The sequence below is a fragment of the Argiope bruennichi genome, chromosome 8 (assembly GCF_947563725.1).
Source record: "Argiope bruennichi chromosome 8, qqArgBrue1.1, whole genome shotgun sequence".
Taxonomy (NCBI): Eukaryota; Metazoa; Arthropoda; class Arachnida; order Araneae; family Araneidae; genus Argiope; species Argiope bruennichi.
Genome location: NC_079158.1, coordinates 120486641 through 120506490, shown reverse-complemented (window position 1 = coordinate 120506490; position 19850 = coordinate 120486641). Strand labels below are relative to the sequence as shown.

The following is a 19850-nucleotide window of genomic DNA, read 5'->3' as shown; positions in this document are numbered from 1 at the left end:
GGTAATTATCGTAAAAACATTTCAAAAACGATAGATATATTTTGACATCTTGCGAAATTCATAAATAATGATTGTACACAAGAGAAACCTTAAAAGGATCGATTAAAAAAATCATTTACCTTCAAAAAATATTTGTTTTTCTTCAGACAATCGAGCAGCGCACAAAGCATGCTACTGAAAAAGTTGAACCATCTGCCTATGCATTCCATAACTTAACACCTGCTTTCTACTTTTTCTTTTCGATTATTAACGTTTTGAATGGTTGCCGATATAATTTTGTTTATTTCAGCTGCTCTCGTTAATACCCGATATAAATACAGCTTCATTGAGTTAAAATAAATAATTTATCTTTATTAAAATCCAAAAAGTTAAAACTTTTAATGATTTTAAGATAAAAATATTTATTTTGAAATATTTTTATAGTTTAAATTAGATTTATAAATATTTTAACACTTGAAAATTAAATTATAGTTATAATTCAAGAACAATATGCATGAACATAGTTATTTTTCCTTTAAAAAATAAGTTATAATTTATGTATTAAGAGAAAATACATTTATTTTTTCCGTATAAAAACGAGTATCATATTAATTGAAACCATCTTTAAATTGTTAATTTAATTTAATTAATTCCAAATATTTTTAAAAATGTATTCATACTTATAATTATTTCTCATCTAAAAATTAAATTTTGATTAAAGAATTAGGAAAATACATATTTATTTTTGCATAAAAAATGAAAAACATATTAATTAAAACTGTTTGTAAACTGTTAAATTAATTTAAAATAAATTTAAAAAAAAACAAATGAAAAATGCAAAAATTGCTAGTCCAGGATCGAAACCAGTCGCCTCAATGCTACGCCTTGCCTTAATTAATCACTATGCTTTTCGAGCCTCGACAACGGAGACACATTATTAGTATATAAGCCACGCAGAAAGTTTGAGGGCCATTTTCTCGAAATTGACTGGTCATTGCGCTTTAATATTTTCATGAATGAACATTCTAAACGTGGTACTACTTTTATATTAAATTTTATCTCGAACTGAATTTTCAACCTCGTGCCTTCCCCTTGTAAGAGCCGTCGTGTAAGCGGGTCTGATGCACCAAACGTTCTCCCACTGGTGTGGTGTGGTGTGGAGAGGGGGGTGTCAGCTCAGGTGTCGCCCTCGTCATCTGACAGCGGTTCAAAATTATGAAGTCCGTCTCAAAGTAGCCCTAGTGTTGCTTCAAAACGGGACATTAATATAACTAAATTAAACTAAACCACCAATGATGGCCTCAAATCCATTCTTTTATAGATTCTCTGATTTAATTCTCAAGTGATTTCGACGAGTCCATTAAATATTTCGTTAGTTACGAAGCTAATAAAGACGTAACGCGAATGTGACAAGAATGCATAAAGAATATTCTGATAAATCTTTACATCCGTTCTTGTTTCAGTAAATAGTTCGTATGTCGATATATTACTAAAATATTTTTAAGAACATTTAACAAATCATTTTTAAGAACAAATCATTCATTCGAAACATGATAGAATTTTAAATTTGATTCACTTCATTCCGAAAACGTACTCAGATTTAAAGTATGGAAAATACCACAAAATTTCGGTTTCGAATTTTTAGATATTAATATTTTCTTTTCGTATATTTCGTATAATACTTTCTTCTTGAATATTTCTTATTATACTTTCTTCTTATATATTTCGTATATATACTTATTCTCTAATACGTATATTTCGTATAATACTTTCTTTTTGAATATGTCTTATAATACTTTTTTCTTATATATTTCGTATATATATTTATTCTATAATACTTTCTTTTCGTATATTTCGTATAATACTTTCTTTTTGAATATTTCTTATAATTCTTTCTTCTTATATATTTCGTATATATACTTATTCTATAATACTTTCTTTTCTTTTATTTCGTATAATACTTTCTTTCTGAATATTTCTAATAATACTTTCTTCTTATATATTTCGTATATATGCTTATACTATAATACTTTCTTTTCTTTTATTTCGTATAATACTTTCTTTCTGAATATTTCTAATAATACTTTCTTCTTATATATTTCGTATATATACTTATTCTATAATACTTTCTTTTCTTTTATTTCGTATAATACTTTCTTTCTGAATATTTCTAATAATACTTTCTTCTTATATATTTCGTATATATACTTATTCTATAATACTTTCTTTTCTTTTATTTCGTATAATACTTTCATTTTGAATATGTCTTATAATACTTTTTTCTTATATATTTCGTATATATATTTATTCTATAATACTTTCTTTTCGTATATTTCGTATAATACTTTCTTTTTGAATATTTCTTATAATTCTTTCTTCTTATATATTTCGTATATATACTTATTCTATAATACTTTCTTTTCTTTTATTTCGTATAATACTTTCTTTCTGAATATTTCTAATAATACTTTCTTCTTATATATTTCGTATATATACTTATTCTATAATACTTTCTTTTCTTTTATTTCGTATAATACTTTCTTTCTGAATATTTCTAATAATACTTTCTTCTTATATATTTCGTATATATACTTATTCTATAATACTTTCTTTTCTTTTATTTCGTATAATACTTTCTTTCTGAATATTTCTAATAATACTTTCTTCTTATATATTTCGTATATATACTTATTCTATAATACTTTCTTTTCTTTTATTTCGTATAATACTTTCATTTTGAATATGTCTTATAATACTTTTTTCTTATATATTTCGTATATATATTTATTCTATAATACTTTCTTTTCGTATATTTCGTATAATACTTTCTTTTTGAATATTTCTTATAATTCTTTCTTCTTATATATTTCGTATATATACTTATTCTATAATACTTTCTTTTCTTTTATTTCGTATAATACTTTCTTTCTGAATATTTCTAATAATACTTTCTTCTTATATATTTCGTATATATACTTATTCTATAATACTTTCTTTTCTTTTATTTCGTATAATACTTTCTTTCTGAATATTTCTAATAATACTTTCTTCTTATATATTTCGTATATATACTTATTCTATAATACTTTCTTTTCTTTTATTTCGTATAATACTTTCTTTCTGAATATTTCTAATAATACTTTCTTCTTATATATTTCGTATATATGCTTATACTATAATACTTTCTTCTTGTATATTTCGTATGCTTCCTACTTATATTTAATTATATTATAATACTTTCACCTTGTATATTTCGTATAAGAGAAAATAAAATATTAATTGATTAACTCAGATGTTTCGAAACTGATAGTCTACTGATATTTCAATACCGATGCGTTCGATTTCTATTCAATAATTATTCATTTTATGAGTGTTTTTCTTTTCCTTTTTTTTTTTAAATTTAAAACACACGCAGAAATAACATTATATTATGAATCAGCAGAAAGGCTGTCAGTTCTTAAGGAGGACAATTGCACCTTCGTTAATAACAATTTACTCATTGTATCATCATTGTTTGTGCTACTTCTCTCACATATACCCCAAGAATAGAATAGGTGTTACAATTAAACATTTTTGCAATTCAAAAAAAAAAAAAAAGGAATGAAATAAATGTTTTTATGTTAGTATGAGAACAAAGAGAATGTATAGAAATGTTTGAAGAAAATAGGTGATCCACTGCATTCTCAAAGGAAAGATAATTGTGTTGCTTTGTTATCCTTTTTTTATAACACTTTTATTTCTTAATAAAACATATTCAACTATAACAAAATATTTCCGAGCTTCAGCTCTAATCTGAAACGAGGAAGGATAAAGAGGAAGAAGACCTTGTACAAAGATAACCGCTGCCTGTCATGGTCCATTCAACGAAATCGCTTGGCATATCAACTGACTGAGAGAGATGATTACCTCTCATCCGTTCGAATTATCTCCAGTGCCCCGATCCAAAAGCGGAGCTCTTCTCACCATTCATTTGGCTCGATCGGAAATTGAAAATTCCTCCTACCCCGCCCGAGTGTCGTTTTAACCCAGCCTCTTATGAGAAGGGCCCTGGGGGGAAATGAGACGGTGTTTTGATTTTCTCTTCATCCCGGCCCTCTATGCGAAAGTGAGTGCTTTTTTAGAAAGGGAGCGTGATTCATCCTTTACGGGAGCGCGGGCTTTCGATAGAGAAGAGAAGGCTGTTTCCTGGCGTACAGTGGATAATCGACTACTGAATGTAATCCATCTGAAAACGATGTTTGTTATCAACATCATTTGTTGGCAACCCTCTATTTACCATATTTCTTAAAGGAGTTTCAATCATTCATACAGGAAATCACAAAAAATAAATGAATAAAGGTTATATTTCCTATTATGTTTGTTTGTATGCAGTAGCATGGTATATGTGTCCAGTTGAATTTTTAAGGCGACAGAGAGGTATAAAATGTTTTAAAAAACACTTTCGAAAATGAATGAACTCAAATCAACTACATAGAATACAAAAATGTTCAAAGTATCTTATTATTTCAAGTTAACTTTTTGTCGCGCTCAAGAATAACGGTATATAAATCAAACTATAATTATAACTTTGTATTACTTGTATGGCAACGTGATGATAGTAACGGTAATTTCTTGTAAATAAACATGGAGTCGTTCTGCGCTATGTCTTGTGTGTGTTGTATATGATTATCTGGAATTATTATACGTTTTATATTCAGCAGCATACAATACTTATTATTATTCAATCATTCTCTCATGTAATCCCAGAATGTTCTGTATCTAAAGCTTCCATTCTCCTTTGGCGCAAATTTTATTTATATTTTTTGGCATTGTGCCATTAAATCCTATTCAGAAATGGTGAGTGCATAGAAATCGCAGAACTGAGACGTGTGTATATATATATATATATATATGTGTGTGTGTGTGTGTGTGTGTGTGTGTGTGTGTGTGGGTGTGATGGGTCTTAATGCATCAGTCCACTTGGATTTGCTTAATCTTTTTATTCTTGATTAACAAAGGATGACTATGATGATTTTTACAGGTGAGAATCTGATGATGAAGAAGGAATTTATATTACATGAAGATGGACAGTTGATGTTGTTTAAAGGATCTTTCCTACCTACGCGTGGTACACTGGCATTTGCAGAGGAATTCTTCAACGCAAGAATTCCAGTTTCGGCCCTTTCTCAGAGTATCGCGTCTTCTCGGTTTCCGGTCGCACCCTTCTCGGCGGACGTCCGTTCTCTCCCCTCGTCTAGTGAACTCTGAACTCTGCCCTCCGACTGCTGGCTATCACCGTACTCAGAACTCAGAGCGCCCTCTCGTGGAGTTAATTTACCACACACACACACACACACACATATATATATATATATATATATATATATATATATATATATATATATATATATATATATATATATATATATATATATATATATGTAATGATATTTTAAACTCTTAATTTCAATTTAATTAATTTCCAAGATTTTATCCTAATTTAGCCCTAGTAACTTCATTCTAAAATATTCTCTTATTTCGTGATCCAATTCCACTTTCTCTACTTAATTAATTCAAGATAAGCTTTATAAAATTGCTTAGTCAGCTAAACGCCGAGATACTTTCACACGCTCGGAGTGAAGGGGTAAAAATATCCAGTAAGCACATTCTTTCCTAAAAAATCCTTGTGTTTCCCTTACACGTGATTGACATGCGTCAGAAATCCATATCAGAAACATAATAATATATTAGCACTGTGAAGAAACATTTTCCCTATCAAAATCTAAGGTTATATAAGGCGAGGAATAATTTATTTCGGCCCTTCTTCCCCACTTCTGCTTTTGCAATGCTTTGTGGCGGACGTGCGATGTCCGCGCCTTCTTGTAAATAATCATGCTTGCCTCCCGGAGAGAATAAATCGAACTTTAAAAATTACTAAGTCTCTTCACTGCTGGTCGCACCTACATTCTGCTTAAAATAAAATAATGTTACATATTAAAGAGCCGACAGAATTTCGAAAAGTATTTCATATATATATATGTGTGTGTGTGTGTTTGGAGTTTTAATTAGTGGCCATTATCCAATTCAATTTAGTTTTATTATATTGTAATAGATGGCACCATGGGTTCTACTAATCGGAAGTGCTAAGTCACGTGACCATAAATTTTATATAAAATGAGCTGTTGGCATTCGCTCGAGAGCAGAGAGGCGTTGCATAGTTTGGCTATGAGCAGACATCTTGTTAAGCTTCGCCGTTTGTGCCATCTAAATATTTTACTTCTAACTTTAATGTAGATAATCTTTCCCGTCCTAATTGTTAATGTTCTTTTAATCGTGTTTACTGTAAATAAATTATTTGTTTTATTTAAAAGTTTCTTAATCAGTACCCTAGACACTGACCCAAATGGGATTGAATGGGCATTTTGTCCCAGTCCTATATATATATATATATATATATATATAATACTATTCGAATCCTGTCGACTAAACTAAATAATATGTAACATTATTTGTTTGAAGCAGCAGGTTTAACAAGCAGTGAAGAAACTCTGTATGTTTAATTCCGTTTTATTCTCTGTTTAATATCCATCTCGGGAAAGTAATTTATTTACAAGCAGACGCAGCGCGGCACAAAAGCAGAAGTATGAAAGAAGCGCGAAAAAAATAATCACTAGTCTTATATAACATGGGATTTCCGGCCACACGTCAATGGAATACACGTGGTGAAAAAGTGACCTTTGACACCTTTTCAAGGGCACCGAAGGGATCACTTTCTCTTGAGACCTAGATTGATTGCGCAGTAATTTTTACACAGATTCAGTTGAATTATTAAAAGGAATGAGATCAGAAAATAAGAGAGCATTTTACTATGGGGTAAATTAAGAGTTTAAAATATCATTACACACACATATACATTCATTTAATTGTTACATCTCATTTAATTATAATAATTTCTAATATCAGCGAAGCAATTTTTTTGTTATTTCATTTATGCAAAATTCAAGTTTAATCATCTATAGAAGAATAACTTTCCTGGAGTGAATAATTTAATCAAAAACAAACGTAATGTTTAATTATTGAATATCTACTTTTTTCTGTATAAAAGTGTAAAAAAAGTTAATCCAAAATTGATCGCCTTTTTACGAAACGAATTATACAGAATATTCCAAAAACAGTATTATATAAAGTTCCTAAAGAAAAATATTAAAGAAATCTTTTTAAATCCTACATAATATTACTCATATATCGTGTCACCAACCAAATACAGAAGAAGACGCGAAACTTGGTATAGTAGTCGAAACATGTATTTTGTGACAACGTATAACAATCACATAAAACAATTTGAAAACTCTTGCAGCTAATCTATAAAAATGTTTTTGGTCAATGTTATGACAAATCTGACATAGAAAACATTTGTAACGATATATGTGTGAAAATATATCGTTACAAATGTGTATTGAAACATTATATTATTATATAGCTATGTTTAATATATTATTATTATATACACATATTATAACAATATTATTATTATTATATACATAATATATTACTATAATATTATTGGAACATACTATGTATATAATAATGTGTACGCTATAATATTATTGTTATTATAAACTCAAGAATCATATTTAACCAAATGTTAAATATTGTGTATATAAAAACAATAACCATATAATTGCAACGATATATGTGTTTGTTAAAAAAATTTTCAGAATTTATTCATCTTTAAAAACTATAATACTGTCAAAATTTCAAAAATTTCTAAATTTTTAAAATTACAAATAGTACATAAATCCTAATTATTAATTTCATCTCTATCGCGCGCGTGCTATCTTATTTTCTTTTTAATTTAGCAAATGGCTGATGAATTGGCAATGGTAAGGAAACCGATGCTCATTTACTATAGTTGTAATTGAAAGGGAGAGTGAGCAATGGACACTCCGAAATACCGCATAAATAAAAATAAATAATTCAAAGTGATTCTTAATTGTTGTCTTTAAAAGTAATAAATAGGTATGAAATGAAGTTAACTTTGCCTCTTTTTCTGTCACTTTTGTTTTAAATTTTTTTTTTAATATTTTAGGGAGACCAAGACGAGTCTGACTTTCATCAAATGCAAAATTTTTCATTCTAAAAGCTGTAGTTTAGTTAGATCATTAGAAGTAATTAATTTAAAAGATAAAAAAATGGTGTGGACGAGTTCTAAAATTTCAAGTGACCTTTTAAACTCTCATGTACATCGAAATTCGAAATAAAAATTCCCCAAATAGAACGAGCTATTCATTAAGAAATAGAAAGAAATGAGCACGTTGTGGCTTTAATAAAATCAAATATATCTTGGAAACAGCTAAATGCATCAAAATATACTAGATTGGTTAGCTCGATGTTTCAGTAGCAAGGACAAATAAATAAATAAACAATCAAAACCTTGAAAGACAGACATCAGTACAGTTATCGTCGTTTATAGTAATAGAATTCTAACTTTTATTCCCTAAATTTATGCAAATATAATTTAAAATACCAGATGATAATTTTTTCCTTTTTTCAAATAAAATATTATATATGTTACCGGCAAAGTATGAAATGCCGGTATTGTTTATAATACCGGACGTTTTTAGGCAAAGTATGAAATATGAGAATTATTACATACTTTCCCTAGGCATTGTATATAATACCTAGCATTTTATAATATGACAAATTCTATTTAAGTAAAATATGAAAAAAAATTCCAGATAAGGTTTTTATATAATTGGCGTACATTCCTCAAAAATAAAAGTTATTCTGAAAAAACAATGTGAGTGCCATTAAAAAGGTTTATTCAAAATACGTAAAGAAAAATGAAAGTTGTACAAAATAAAATTTATGCCTTTTTTATTAAGGGAAACAAAATTTTTATATAAAAAATAAGAAATAAAAAATAACCTACTTGTTGCAACAACATGGTAGGCTTGAATGACATTTTGAATTACAATTTCATCACATCTTTCACGCAAAGGCATTTCATATTTTGGCACTTTGTTTTACGCATACATTTGACCGCTTCCACTAGACTGAGCAATTGCAACTGACCGGAGAGGAATTTCATGATCAGGAATATCTTCAATTCTAAGCAAGTTCTTAGGGCAGAAAGTGAATTGAGATCCCGCATCAGAATTTCCAAGTAGGTAGAAACACTCCTGTGTCGCACTCATTACAACTGCCAATATATTGCACGAATCACTTCGCCCCTTGTCGATGTCAGGAATAGGAACTCTCACAGCAGTTCCTAATGGAGCAACGGAAAATTTTTTGCGAAATGATTTTTTTATTTTTTGGCTTTATTTCCAGATTGATTTTAGAATTTACTTTATCTTCAATAGATAATTTCACTTTTGAAACAAAGGATACACAAAATATCAATTTCATCATCTTCTCTAGCATGATAACTTGATACTCGAAACGAATCGGAGATGTATTTCATACGTTGTCGGTTTCTCATTTGGCATTCTATAGAATGCTTAGGAATTGTACGAAACATGAATCGTTTCGTATATTACCGGATAGTTTTAAGTATCATATACAGTGCCTAGGCATTCTATTGAATGCCGGATTTCATACTTTGCCGGTAACATATACAATCAATAAACAAAAAGAATAATAATAATTAAAAAAAAAGACAAGACAAGAAAAATGGGAAAATAAGTCTACTCTGATCTATAAAATTTAATGATAACTATGAAACAGCGAAAGAAAAGGAAACATGTTACTCTTTGTGAATTAAGCATGAAACTGTTTGGATAAAATCAAAGCAATGATAGTTTTGTAAACACTTGATAGTTCTTTCCTCTATACTAGTATGCATCCATTGTTACTGATTGAAAAAAATATGAGAATAAATCATGCTAAATTAGGAAACTGAATCCTTAATTTAATCAAATGAAGAAGATCAATTCTATAAATGGATAAATAAATGAATTTTTTGGTGTTTTATAAACAATAATGTTTTCCAATTTCGAAAATGTTTTCCAAATGCGAATCTAAACACTTTACAAAACAAACTTTTTGTCTAAACTGGCTAATGATTGGAAGGAAAAGATAAAATAAATGAACTGAATAAGACTGATCCTGTTATTTTTCAAGTCGCTTCTTAAATTGTTTTCAAAATGCTGTTTGTTTTTAAATCAATTCATATAATAGTATATTTTTTCCGTCGTCTCACAAGGATATAAATATTTGAAAACTTTATACATCCACCTCTCTAATGGCAAATAAAGAAATAAAGTCAATAACAAATTAGAAGTTCTTTAAAAGTTTGCTTTACTTCTTGTATTTAAAATAAAATGTTTGCGAAATCCAGTTGATAAAGTTTATGTAATGCATGATTACTATCGTTAAAAAAACCAAACAAAAAAAACACCTTTAATTCGAATCAAGAAATACTTTGTAATTGATGTTTTTATGAATGGGGGTAGAAAAAAAATCGTCTTTCCTCGTCTAGAAAAAAAAATTATATTTATCAATTGAACTTTTTTTTTCATCCAGCACTAAGATCAAATAGAATTACAAAAGGCTATTTCCCATCCCTCAAAGTCAACATTTCAATAACCAAAACATCACGGCAGTTTTGGCGGGAATTATGGCTGAATCCTAAAGGCCATTATCGGTAAGGGGGAGCCAATCCAACAGCATTTCTGTACGCACCAGGGTGTGAAGAAAAAATCACCATGTCGGAAACTTCTCCCCCCTCCTGCCAATTTTGAGGTACCGCTTTTTGTTGGTTGGTTGATTGGGTTTTACTAGAGCAAGAACCATGCTGTGCCAAGCATGGTGAATTAACAGGAAACAGGATCCAAATATATGGTAATGTAGTATAAAAGTAGTTTAAATTCGAAAAACGCTGTGAAATTACAGCGAAATTTAGAATTGATGAAATTATAAAGTACTTTTTCATATTTGATTAAATTGGAGAAATTGCAAAGGATTTTGGATTTGAGACTAAGTATAAAGAAGCCACTATTATTAGGAGGGGGAAGATAAATTCTACTGTTGTATTAGTTCAAAAAAATGTTCAAAAAACAGCTATAACAATTTCTCAAAATGAAAAAAATATTCAAACAATCACTGCTTTTTTTAATACTTTTTAACGAAACGTTTATATTATGAGATCGACCAAAGAACCAAGTGCAGCTGAAGGAATTCCAATGGCAGCTGAAGGAATCTACAGAACCTCCTCTATATATTTAATCAGCGTGCTAACATTGCAAGAACAAGGACGAGACATTCCTGTTCATTTTCTCCCAGACAAGCAAGAAATGAGCATCGCCTCTTCGATCGATTAGAAACAACAGCTATTCAAAAAACAGCTATAACAATTTCTCAAAATGAAAAAAATATTCAAACAATCACTGCTTTTTTTAATACTTTTTAACGAAACGTTTATATTATGAGATCGACCAAAGAACCAAGTGCAGCTGAAGGAATTCCAATGGCAGCTGAAGGAATCTACAGAACCTCCTCTATATATTTAATCAGCGTGCTAACATTGCAAGAACAAGGACGAGACATTCCTGTTCATTTTCTCCCAGACAAGCAAGAAATGAGCATCGCCTCTTCGATCGATTAGAAACAACAGCTATTCAAAAAACAGCTATAACAATTTCTCAAAATGAAAAAAATATTCAAACAATCACTGCTTTTTTTAATACTTTTTAACGAAACGTTTATATTATGAGATCGACCAATAAAGAACCAAGTGCAGCTGAAGGAATTCCAATGGCAGCTGAAGGAATCTACAGAACCTCCTCTATATATTTAATCAGCGTGCTAACATTGCAAGAACAAGGACAAGACATTCCTGTTCATTTTCTCCCAGACAAGCAAGAAATGAGCATCGCCTCTTCGATCGATTAGAAACAACAGCTATTCAAAAAACAGCTATAACAATTTCTCAAAATGAAAAAAATATTCAAACAATCACTGCTTTTTTTAATACTTTGTAACGAAACGTTTATATTATGAGATCGACCAAAGAACCAAGTGCAGCTGAAGGAATTCCAATGGCAGCTGAAAGAATCTACAGAACCTCCTCTATATATTTAATCAGCGTGCTAACATTGCAAGAACAAGGACGAGACATTCCTGTTCATTTTCTCCCAGACAAGCAAGAAATGAGCATCGCCTCTTCGATCGATTAGAAACAACAGCTATTCAAAAAACAGCTATAACAATTTCTCAAAATGAAAAAAATATTCAAACAATCACTGCTTTTTTTAATACTTTTTAACGAAACGTTTATATTATGAGATCGACCAATAAAGAACCAAGTGCAGCTGAAGGAATTCCAATGGCAGCTGAAGGAATCTACAGAACCTCCTCTATATATTTAATCAGCGTGCTAACATTGCAAGAACAAGGACAAGACATTCCTGTTCATTTTCTCCCAGACAAGCAAGAAATGAGCATCGCCTCTTCGATCGATTAGAAACAACAGCTATTCAAAAAACAGCTATAACAATTTCTCAAAATGAAAAAAATATTCAAACAATCACTGCTTTTTTTAATACTTTGTAACGAAACGTTTATATTATGAGATCGACCAAAGAACCAAGTGCAGCTGAAGGAATTCCAATGGCAGCTGAAGGAATCTACAGAACCTCCTCTATATATTTAATCAGCGTGCTAACATTGCAAGAACAAGGACGAGACATTCCTGTTCATTTTCTCCCAGACAAGCAAGAAATGAGCATCGCCTCTTCAACAAGGACAAGACATTCCTGTTCATTTTCTCCCAGACAAGCAAGAAATGAGCATCGCCTCTTCGATCGATTAGAAACAAAGTTCAGTTAGTAACTTTTTATGTAATAAATGTATTTATAATGTGTTTCTTCCATTAGATGTTTTCTGCTTTTCTTATAGAAAAAAAAAATAAGTTAAACAAACTCTGAACATTATGCCCTTAGGAATACGAAAAATGTCACCCACTACTGAATATAAAATAAATTAATCCATATTTTATTAAATAAAAAACAGTGCATAATTGATTTTTCTAAATTATTTTGATGTTATTCATCACAAAAACTTCTAGAACAAACAAATTATTGATCAAATCTTTTGCATATTTGGCATAATAGAATACCAATTATCCGAACTTCGCTTATCTGTATCTTCAATTATCAGTACCGCGTTTAGGTGGATGGGAGGAACAACTAATAAAGTCTTCCCAAGTAAAAACGTAAAAATAGCTAAAAAAAATTGATTTTGAGGGTATATTTTAGTAGTGATATTTCAATAAATTAAAAAAAATGTATACAAGCTGTAAACACACATTGTTTTTGTAGATATTGAATTAATTGGTTATAAGCAAATTTTGCTTTTTTTTTTATTTCTCTTTAAAAATGTTTTTTTTTCTAGGGTTTTCAAGGATCCTTTAATAATTATCCAGATACTCGATTATCCGGATTAACTAAGGTCCCAATTAATCCAGATAATTAAAATTCTACCAAATTCCAGAAATTCCAGAATTCTATAAATAAAATATTTAAACAAGTGCTACTAAATATGAGAAAGGAATCATTCGATTATTTCAAATCCGATGAAAATATAAAACAAAGGAAAAATAGTTACCAAACAAAACCTTAAAAATTATGTTGTTTTTTTTATAATTGCGTAGTTTTAAATTAAATCACTGTTGAAATATTATTGAATAAAAATCATAAAAGTGGTATTATAATTATATATATACACAAACTAATTTAATTTATTTTCAGTTATAATGAAAGCATTTTATATTTCATTAATATTTCATTCATTATTAATTTTTTTTTGTCTCTTACATTTATGTACAACAATACGCTTACTAAGTATACAAGCATACAGCATTTGAGTTGTGTGTAACGATAATGTATAATTCTCTAATCTTCAAATCAAAATAAAATGTGTCGAAGAATAAATTTCAAAAAAGCACCCCGGAAAATTTTGATTTCTTCTACTATGAGATTCTATAGTGAAATTTTATTCTATTCTAAAATCTTACACATTTGAAGTCTGATTCAGTTCGATATATAAAAAAAATATTGAGAAATTGCTACTAAAATTTGCAACTAAGCGTCCCTTTCCATATTCATAAATGTAAGGAAGAAATATTCATTAAAAAAATTCCAAACACCCCCTCAAAAATATTAATCATAGCATGCAAACCCTGCTAGAGCAGAAGCCAAACAGCTATCCCTGCGTCCTGTCTGTCAAGCAAACAAGAAACCGCCGTCTTCCCTGGAACTAGACGGAAACAAGGGCACTAGTTCAAGAAGCCGGAGCCGTTCGATATATCTATCCTCCACCCCGGCCCTCCCTCGCGAGCATCTGCTGCAAAGGAATTCATTCCTTAACGGAATCTTCGGAAAGAAACCTTACCTGTTATTTTCATTTTCGTCCGAAAATGACATGCTGCTGAATTTGTAGTCCCTGTACGGACTCATGATGGTTCTGGAAAAGAAAGAACCGGATTTCTTTTGTACCGGATCACGCCAGATGTACCGGAGATTTCTCCCGTTTCTGTGCAATGAATGGTTGCCAGGGAGGAAGCACTAGAAAGGCTTCGTTTCGGGAGAGGCCTAGTTCCAGCCGGGCGGGAGTGTCGGCATGTTGGTCTTCGATGGGTATTTTAAGGCCGGGCAGAGTTATTTTCGATCTCTTGATGTACTACTGTGAGGTACTTGTTTTTCATTATGGTAGCCGAGTTTGCGTGATGTAAGTTTCGATAAGAATTTTTCTTCATTGCACTTTTGTAGAGGAAGGGCCCATTTTTACTCTCGCGTATACGAAATGTAAAAAAAGTATTGTAATCGATTTTTGAAAAAAATCGGACTCAAGATTTTGACGAATCTTTACGTTTTAATCCTCCTTGAATTGTAAAAACACATTTTTGAAAAATGTCTGCTTGTCTCTGTGTGACAAAGATAACTGAAAAATACTTTCAGGTGGAGGGTGAGAGTTGGTCGTAGATTTCTATCAGATTTTAAGCGAACTTCATTCAGAGGAAGTCTGTCTGTCTGGCTGTCCAATAGAAGCTAACTCAATAACTACGAAATGGAGAGAACTAGATGGATAAAATTTGGTGTACGAATTTAATATTTCCAGTGCAAACAGTTATCAAATTTTGAACCGAATTCAACAAGGGATTGACAATCCGCCGGTTAGCACTTTCAAAAGTATGTAAGCATCATAACTCAAAAACACTGTGTCTTAAAAATATTGAATTTGATATGTGGTTTTGTATCTGCAATTGTAGTTTTGTGTCAAATATTCGTTTTAATCGGACGGGAAAACGCGGTTGAAACACAAATTCGATTTTCGAATACTATTAACCACCTGCCAGGAACCGGATGAACCGAACCGCCAAAAAAAAACTCGCCAAGGATCGCATGAATGTTTCAGTAAAAATGTTAAAATCTCGCCAAATGTCACTATTTTTTTAACTATTGTGCACCAATGCATGGCGTTCTCTGAATTACCCAGGGTCCATCATTTTTTTATGAGGGATAACTCCTTTATTAGAGAAGATGCGAGAAAGATTTTGGGAGAAACACTCCCACTGGTTACTTTCTCAAATATAAACTATACAAAGAAAAAGTAGGCAATCATCAGAAAATTCCAGCCCGCGATAATGATGAACCTCCATGTTTAAGATTCCCTAATTCCGAAAAAATTTTTGTCGGTATTATGTTTGTCTGTTTCAAAAACGTTTTGAATTCAATGAAATTTTGTTGTCGTTTTATTTGTATATTTCTATCAAATTTTGAACAAAATCTATTCAGAGAAAAAATTTTTATCTGTCCGAAAGAAAGTCGATAAAATATCTTCAAAACTTTAAGATTTAGATTGTTAAAATTCGGTGCATAAGTTTTATAATCTAAAAAATAGGTCCTCTTCAAATTTTGAATCAAATTTTCTTGGTAATGACTGTCTGTCAGTCTTTACATTCCTAAACATTTAAATGCAACAACTTAAAAACGAAACAATTTAGATAGATGAAATTTGGTATAATAATGTTTTGTTAGTAAAATTTTGGTTTTAATAGATCGACAAAAAAAAAAAAAAAAAAAAATCCTCCAAAAACTATACTAAATTTTCTTCACTATATTGCGAAGCTCAAAAGGTTTATACGCGGAACTCTGAAATTTAAAACGGGACCACTCCTGGCTTCATGGCTTTGTAATGAAAGCTTATAAAAAGCCAGTTAACAGCTACGCTACCCGAGCAATTGCTTTTGTATTGTGGTCATGTTATTGGACTGCGAACCACAAGGTCCCAGGTTCTATCCTCGCGCATCGCAATTCGCCACAGTTTTGTCCAAGGTTAAAATTTTTTTAATGCAGATGAAGGGAGGTAACATATTTATTAGAGGGTAAATGGGAAGATTTCCGTGGGACGACTCTCACTGGTTAGTTTCAGGTACACAAAGTGTATATTCAAAAAATATACTGTAATCGTCAAAAAATTCGAATTCGAGATTTAAGGAAATTTTGACGTTTCAAACCTTTCTGTAACAGAAATACACATTTTCGGAATCATGTCTGTCTGTCTGTGAGCAATATAACTCAAAACTGTTTTGGACTAGAAATATGTGATTTTGTAAATGGTTTTTACACTAAATTATAAATTTTTGTTAAATTTTGGACAAAACCTATTCTGTAGAAATCTGTCTTCCGGTTATCTGAGTACAAATGAATATGATAACTGCAAAACGCAAAAAGCTAGATAGATAAAATTTAGTGCACGGGCTTAATATCTACAATGCACATCCGTATCAAATTTGGAAATATGTTTTTTTTTTAATTGTCCGTCTATTAGTCTGTACTTTTTCGTAAATGTAAACGCGCAAATAAAACAAAAAACAAAAAAACGCTATGATTTAAATAAATAAAATTTGGTATATGATCTTCTGACTACAATTGTAGTTTTATGTGAAATTTTGGCTTCAATCTGTCATAAAAAGAGTTTCCAAAATACATATTGGATTTTCAGTTACCTGTTAACAGCATGTCAACGATTATCTGCCAAAAAAATAGCTAAAGATCGCCCATTAGACACAGTAAAAATGACAAAATTCATCACAAATATCAATCTGCCACAAATATCGTTCACCACTGGCGTACATTTAATACAAAAATATCCGTTTTCTTTACTGTACTAAGAAGCACACAACTGTCATGTGTGAAATAAATATCTGAGTATTCGTAGCGTTCACAGCCTTTCACGAGGTCCTTACTTTTATATTAATAAATAACACCGTTATTAGTAAGCATGCAGGAAAGTTTCGGGGACAACACTCAAGATAGTTTGTTGTGCCTTTTGAGATAAAAATCGAAAGAAAGCTGTGCCATTTTCTCGGAAACATTGTGTTCACAAAAATAAATTGTTTGGTAGAATATCTACAGGAAGTAATTTATTTTATTTAATTTTTTCCAAAGTAAATTATTATTTTTAAGTCCAGCAATAGTTATTTTTGGGTCTCCTGGGTTCGTGACATTAAATTTTTATAGATCATGTCCATTTTCCTGCTTTTGGTTTTGACATAATTATATCTTTGCTGAACTTCATTCTCAGGTGTCGTCCTCGTCATCTGCTTGCGGTTCAAAATGACGAGGTTCGTCCCAAAAATAGTCCTAGTGTTGTTTTAAAACAGGACGTTAATATAACTAAATTAATTTTTGTTTCTCCGTCTTTTACCGAATCAAATTGCTCTTAAGTCATTTGGAATTGATATTATTTAATCCCGTGCATTATCGTGATCAGCAGTTTAGAATACTCTGATTTAGAATAATTGACCATGGACAGAAATTAATTATTATACGAGCTTAATGAACTATCACTAGTTTTACATGTAAAAATCCAAATTCCACAAAAGTAGAATTTGTGGGAGGTAGCAATATAATAGCGTTCTTCTGTGAAATGCAAATTGAAGATGAAACCTGGTGATTTATTTTCTAATCTAAGATCAATAAATTATAAGAGTCTTCTGAAAGAGAAACTTAAAAAAAGCATACTTTCTAGAGATAGAAATTATTGATTTGTTAGATTAACGATCTATTTTAAGGCTGCGCGAAAGCTATTCTAGGGTAGGGCATGTCATTTCATGATCGAATGATGAAAACCCTGAAGTATAAAATTAAGTAATTACTTTAGTAAGTGCGAAAATGGAAAACAAACATACCTTCTGTTATCCTTTTTGTTTTCTCATATACGAATTAATACAGAAAAATCAAATTAGTAAGAATATAAGTTAATATAAACAAACAGAATAAAAATAGAATCAAAAAAGAAATTATGAATCCGGCCTGAAGTCTTCCTCAAGGGTCACCTTCAGGCAGGGATTCAAACAAGGGATTTTTTCTGTGAGGGGGTCTGATTTTTGTCCAACAGTATTGATCCCTCGTGACCAGAAATGATTTTAATGATTTTGGTTGTGAATGTTCTTTTATAGTTTATATTATGTTATTATAATTTTCGTTTAAATTGGAAGTTATAATTTTTCTTAATCTTTTTTTCATGCGTGCCGATAATATGAATATCTCTCAGGATTCAGTTTCAGTTTTCCTTTTAAATACTGAATATTACGAAACACACGCATAGCTAAAAGTTATTGAATGATAGGTAAATTATGCTTCGATTTTTTTTAAAAGACGATATCCTAAATATCTTACGCGCCATCAGTATTTACCTGCAAATGAATGTCTTTAAAAAGCTCAATATTTTGAAGAAATTTTCAAAAAAACTTTCAATAATATAAAAAATAATGAACAAAATTATAGTGATGCTTTTTCATAAAAGTAAAGCTAATGTCTCTACTCATCCTATTATAACTCGCATTGCTATGTAAAGTGCCAGTTGAAGTCCGGAGAGTTTTAATTGTATCAAAAAATAAGATCACGTATATAGGAAGAATTTTAAAATACATTTTTTAAAACAATATACTGGAAGAAGCATTATTTATGTTACGAAAGCTGCTTGCATTCTTCCAAAATGTAGTAGTTAATGTAACAAAATGAACAAATTATTGAAAGAAGAATTTTTTATATTCTACGAAAGAGGCTTGCATTCTTCTAAAATGTAATAGTTAATGTAACAAAATAAACACATTATTGGAAGAAGAATTATTTGTCTTTTACGAAAGATGCTTGCATTCTTCCAAAATGTAATAGTTAATGTAACAAAATGAACAAATTATTCTCTGAAGGGTGCTTGCATTCTTCAAGAAGGTATTAGTTGAAACAAAATGATCAAAATATTGGAAGAAAAATTATTTATCATTTACAAAGGGTGCTTGCATTCTTTCAAAACTGTATTAGTAAAAACAAAATACGAAAAAAGAATTATTTTTCTTCTACGAAGGGCGCTTTCATTCTTCCCAAATGCATTAATTAAAATAAAATGAACCGAATATTGGAAGAAGAATTAATTATATTCTGCGAAGACGGCTTGCATTCTTCCAAAATGTAGTAGTTAATGTAACAAATAAACAAATTATTCGAAGAATAAATATTTATCTTCTACGAAAAGTACGTGGATTCTTCCAAAACGGCTGAAGCCCCCCCCCTCCCCTGCTAATGTCCTGCCTGATAGTGAGGAAATGTAACCCCGCCTTTCCTTTGAATGAATGGTTGAATCAATAGTAAAGAAGGATTCACCTTTCATTGATTTGTTTTACTTCGTGGATTCAGCTTGTTTTCCTGCCGATTCATCAATCGATCATCTAATTAGAAACCGGAAATTATAGGATGATACTTCCTTCGCCTAGACAACTGATATACAGATCGCTGTCGAATCGATATAATCGGTGTTTTCAAAAAATTTAATGTAACAGATGTTTCATTTGATTGTTACTAAAGAAAACGGCGCTAAAACGAATC

General features: G+C 30.4%; 1 protein-coding gene across 2 annotated transcripts in view; it reads right to left on the bottom strand.

Annotated features, from left to right (window-relative positions):
• LOC129980985 (kelch-like protein 17) overlaps positions 1-14466 on the bottom strand; it is a 141956-nt gene extending 127490 nt beyond the window's left edge. For both annotated transcript variants that reach the window (XM_056091548.1, XM_056091549.1), the window contains exon 1: positions 14353-14466. In XM_056091548.1, coding sequence (XP_055947523.1) covers positions 14353-14417 — 65 coding nt within the window. In that variant the 5' untranslated portion in view covers positions 14418-14466. The remainder of the gene's footprint in view (positions 1-14352) is intronic.
• Positions 14467-19850: the final 5384 nt, after the last annotated feature.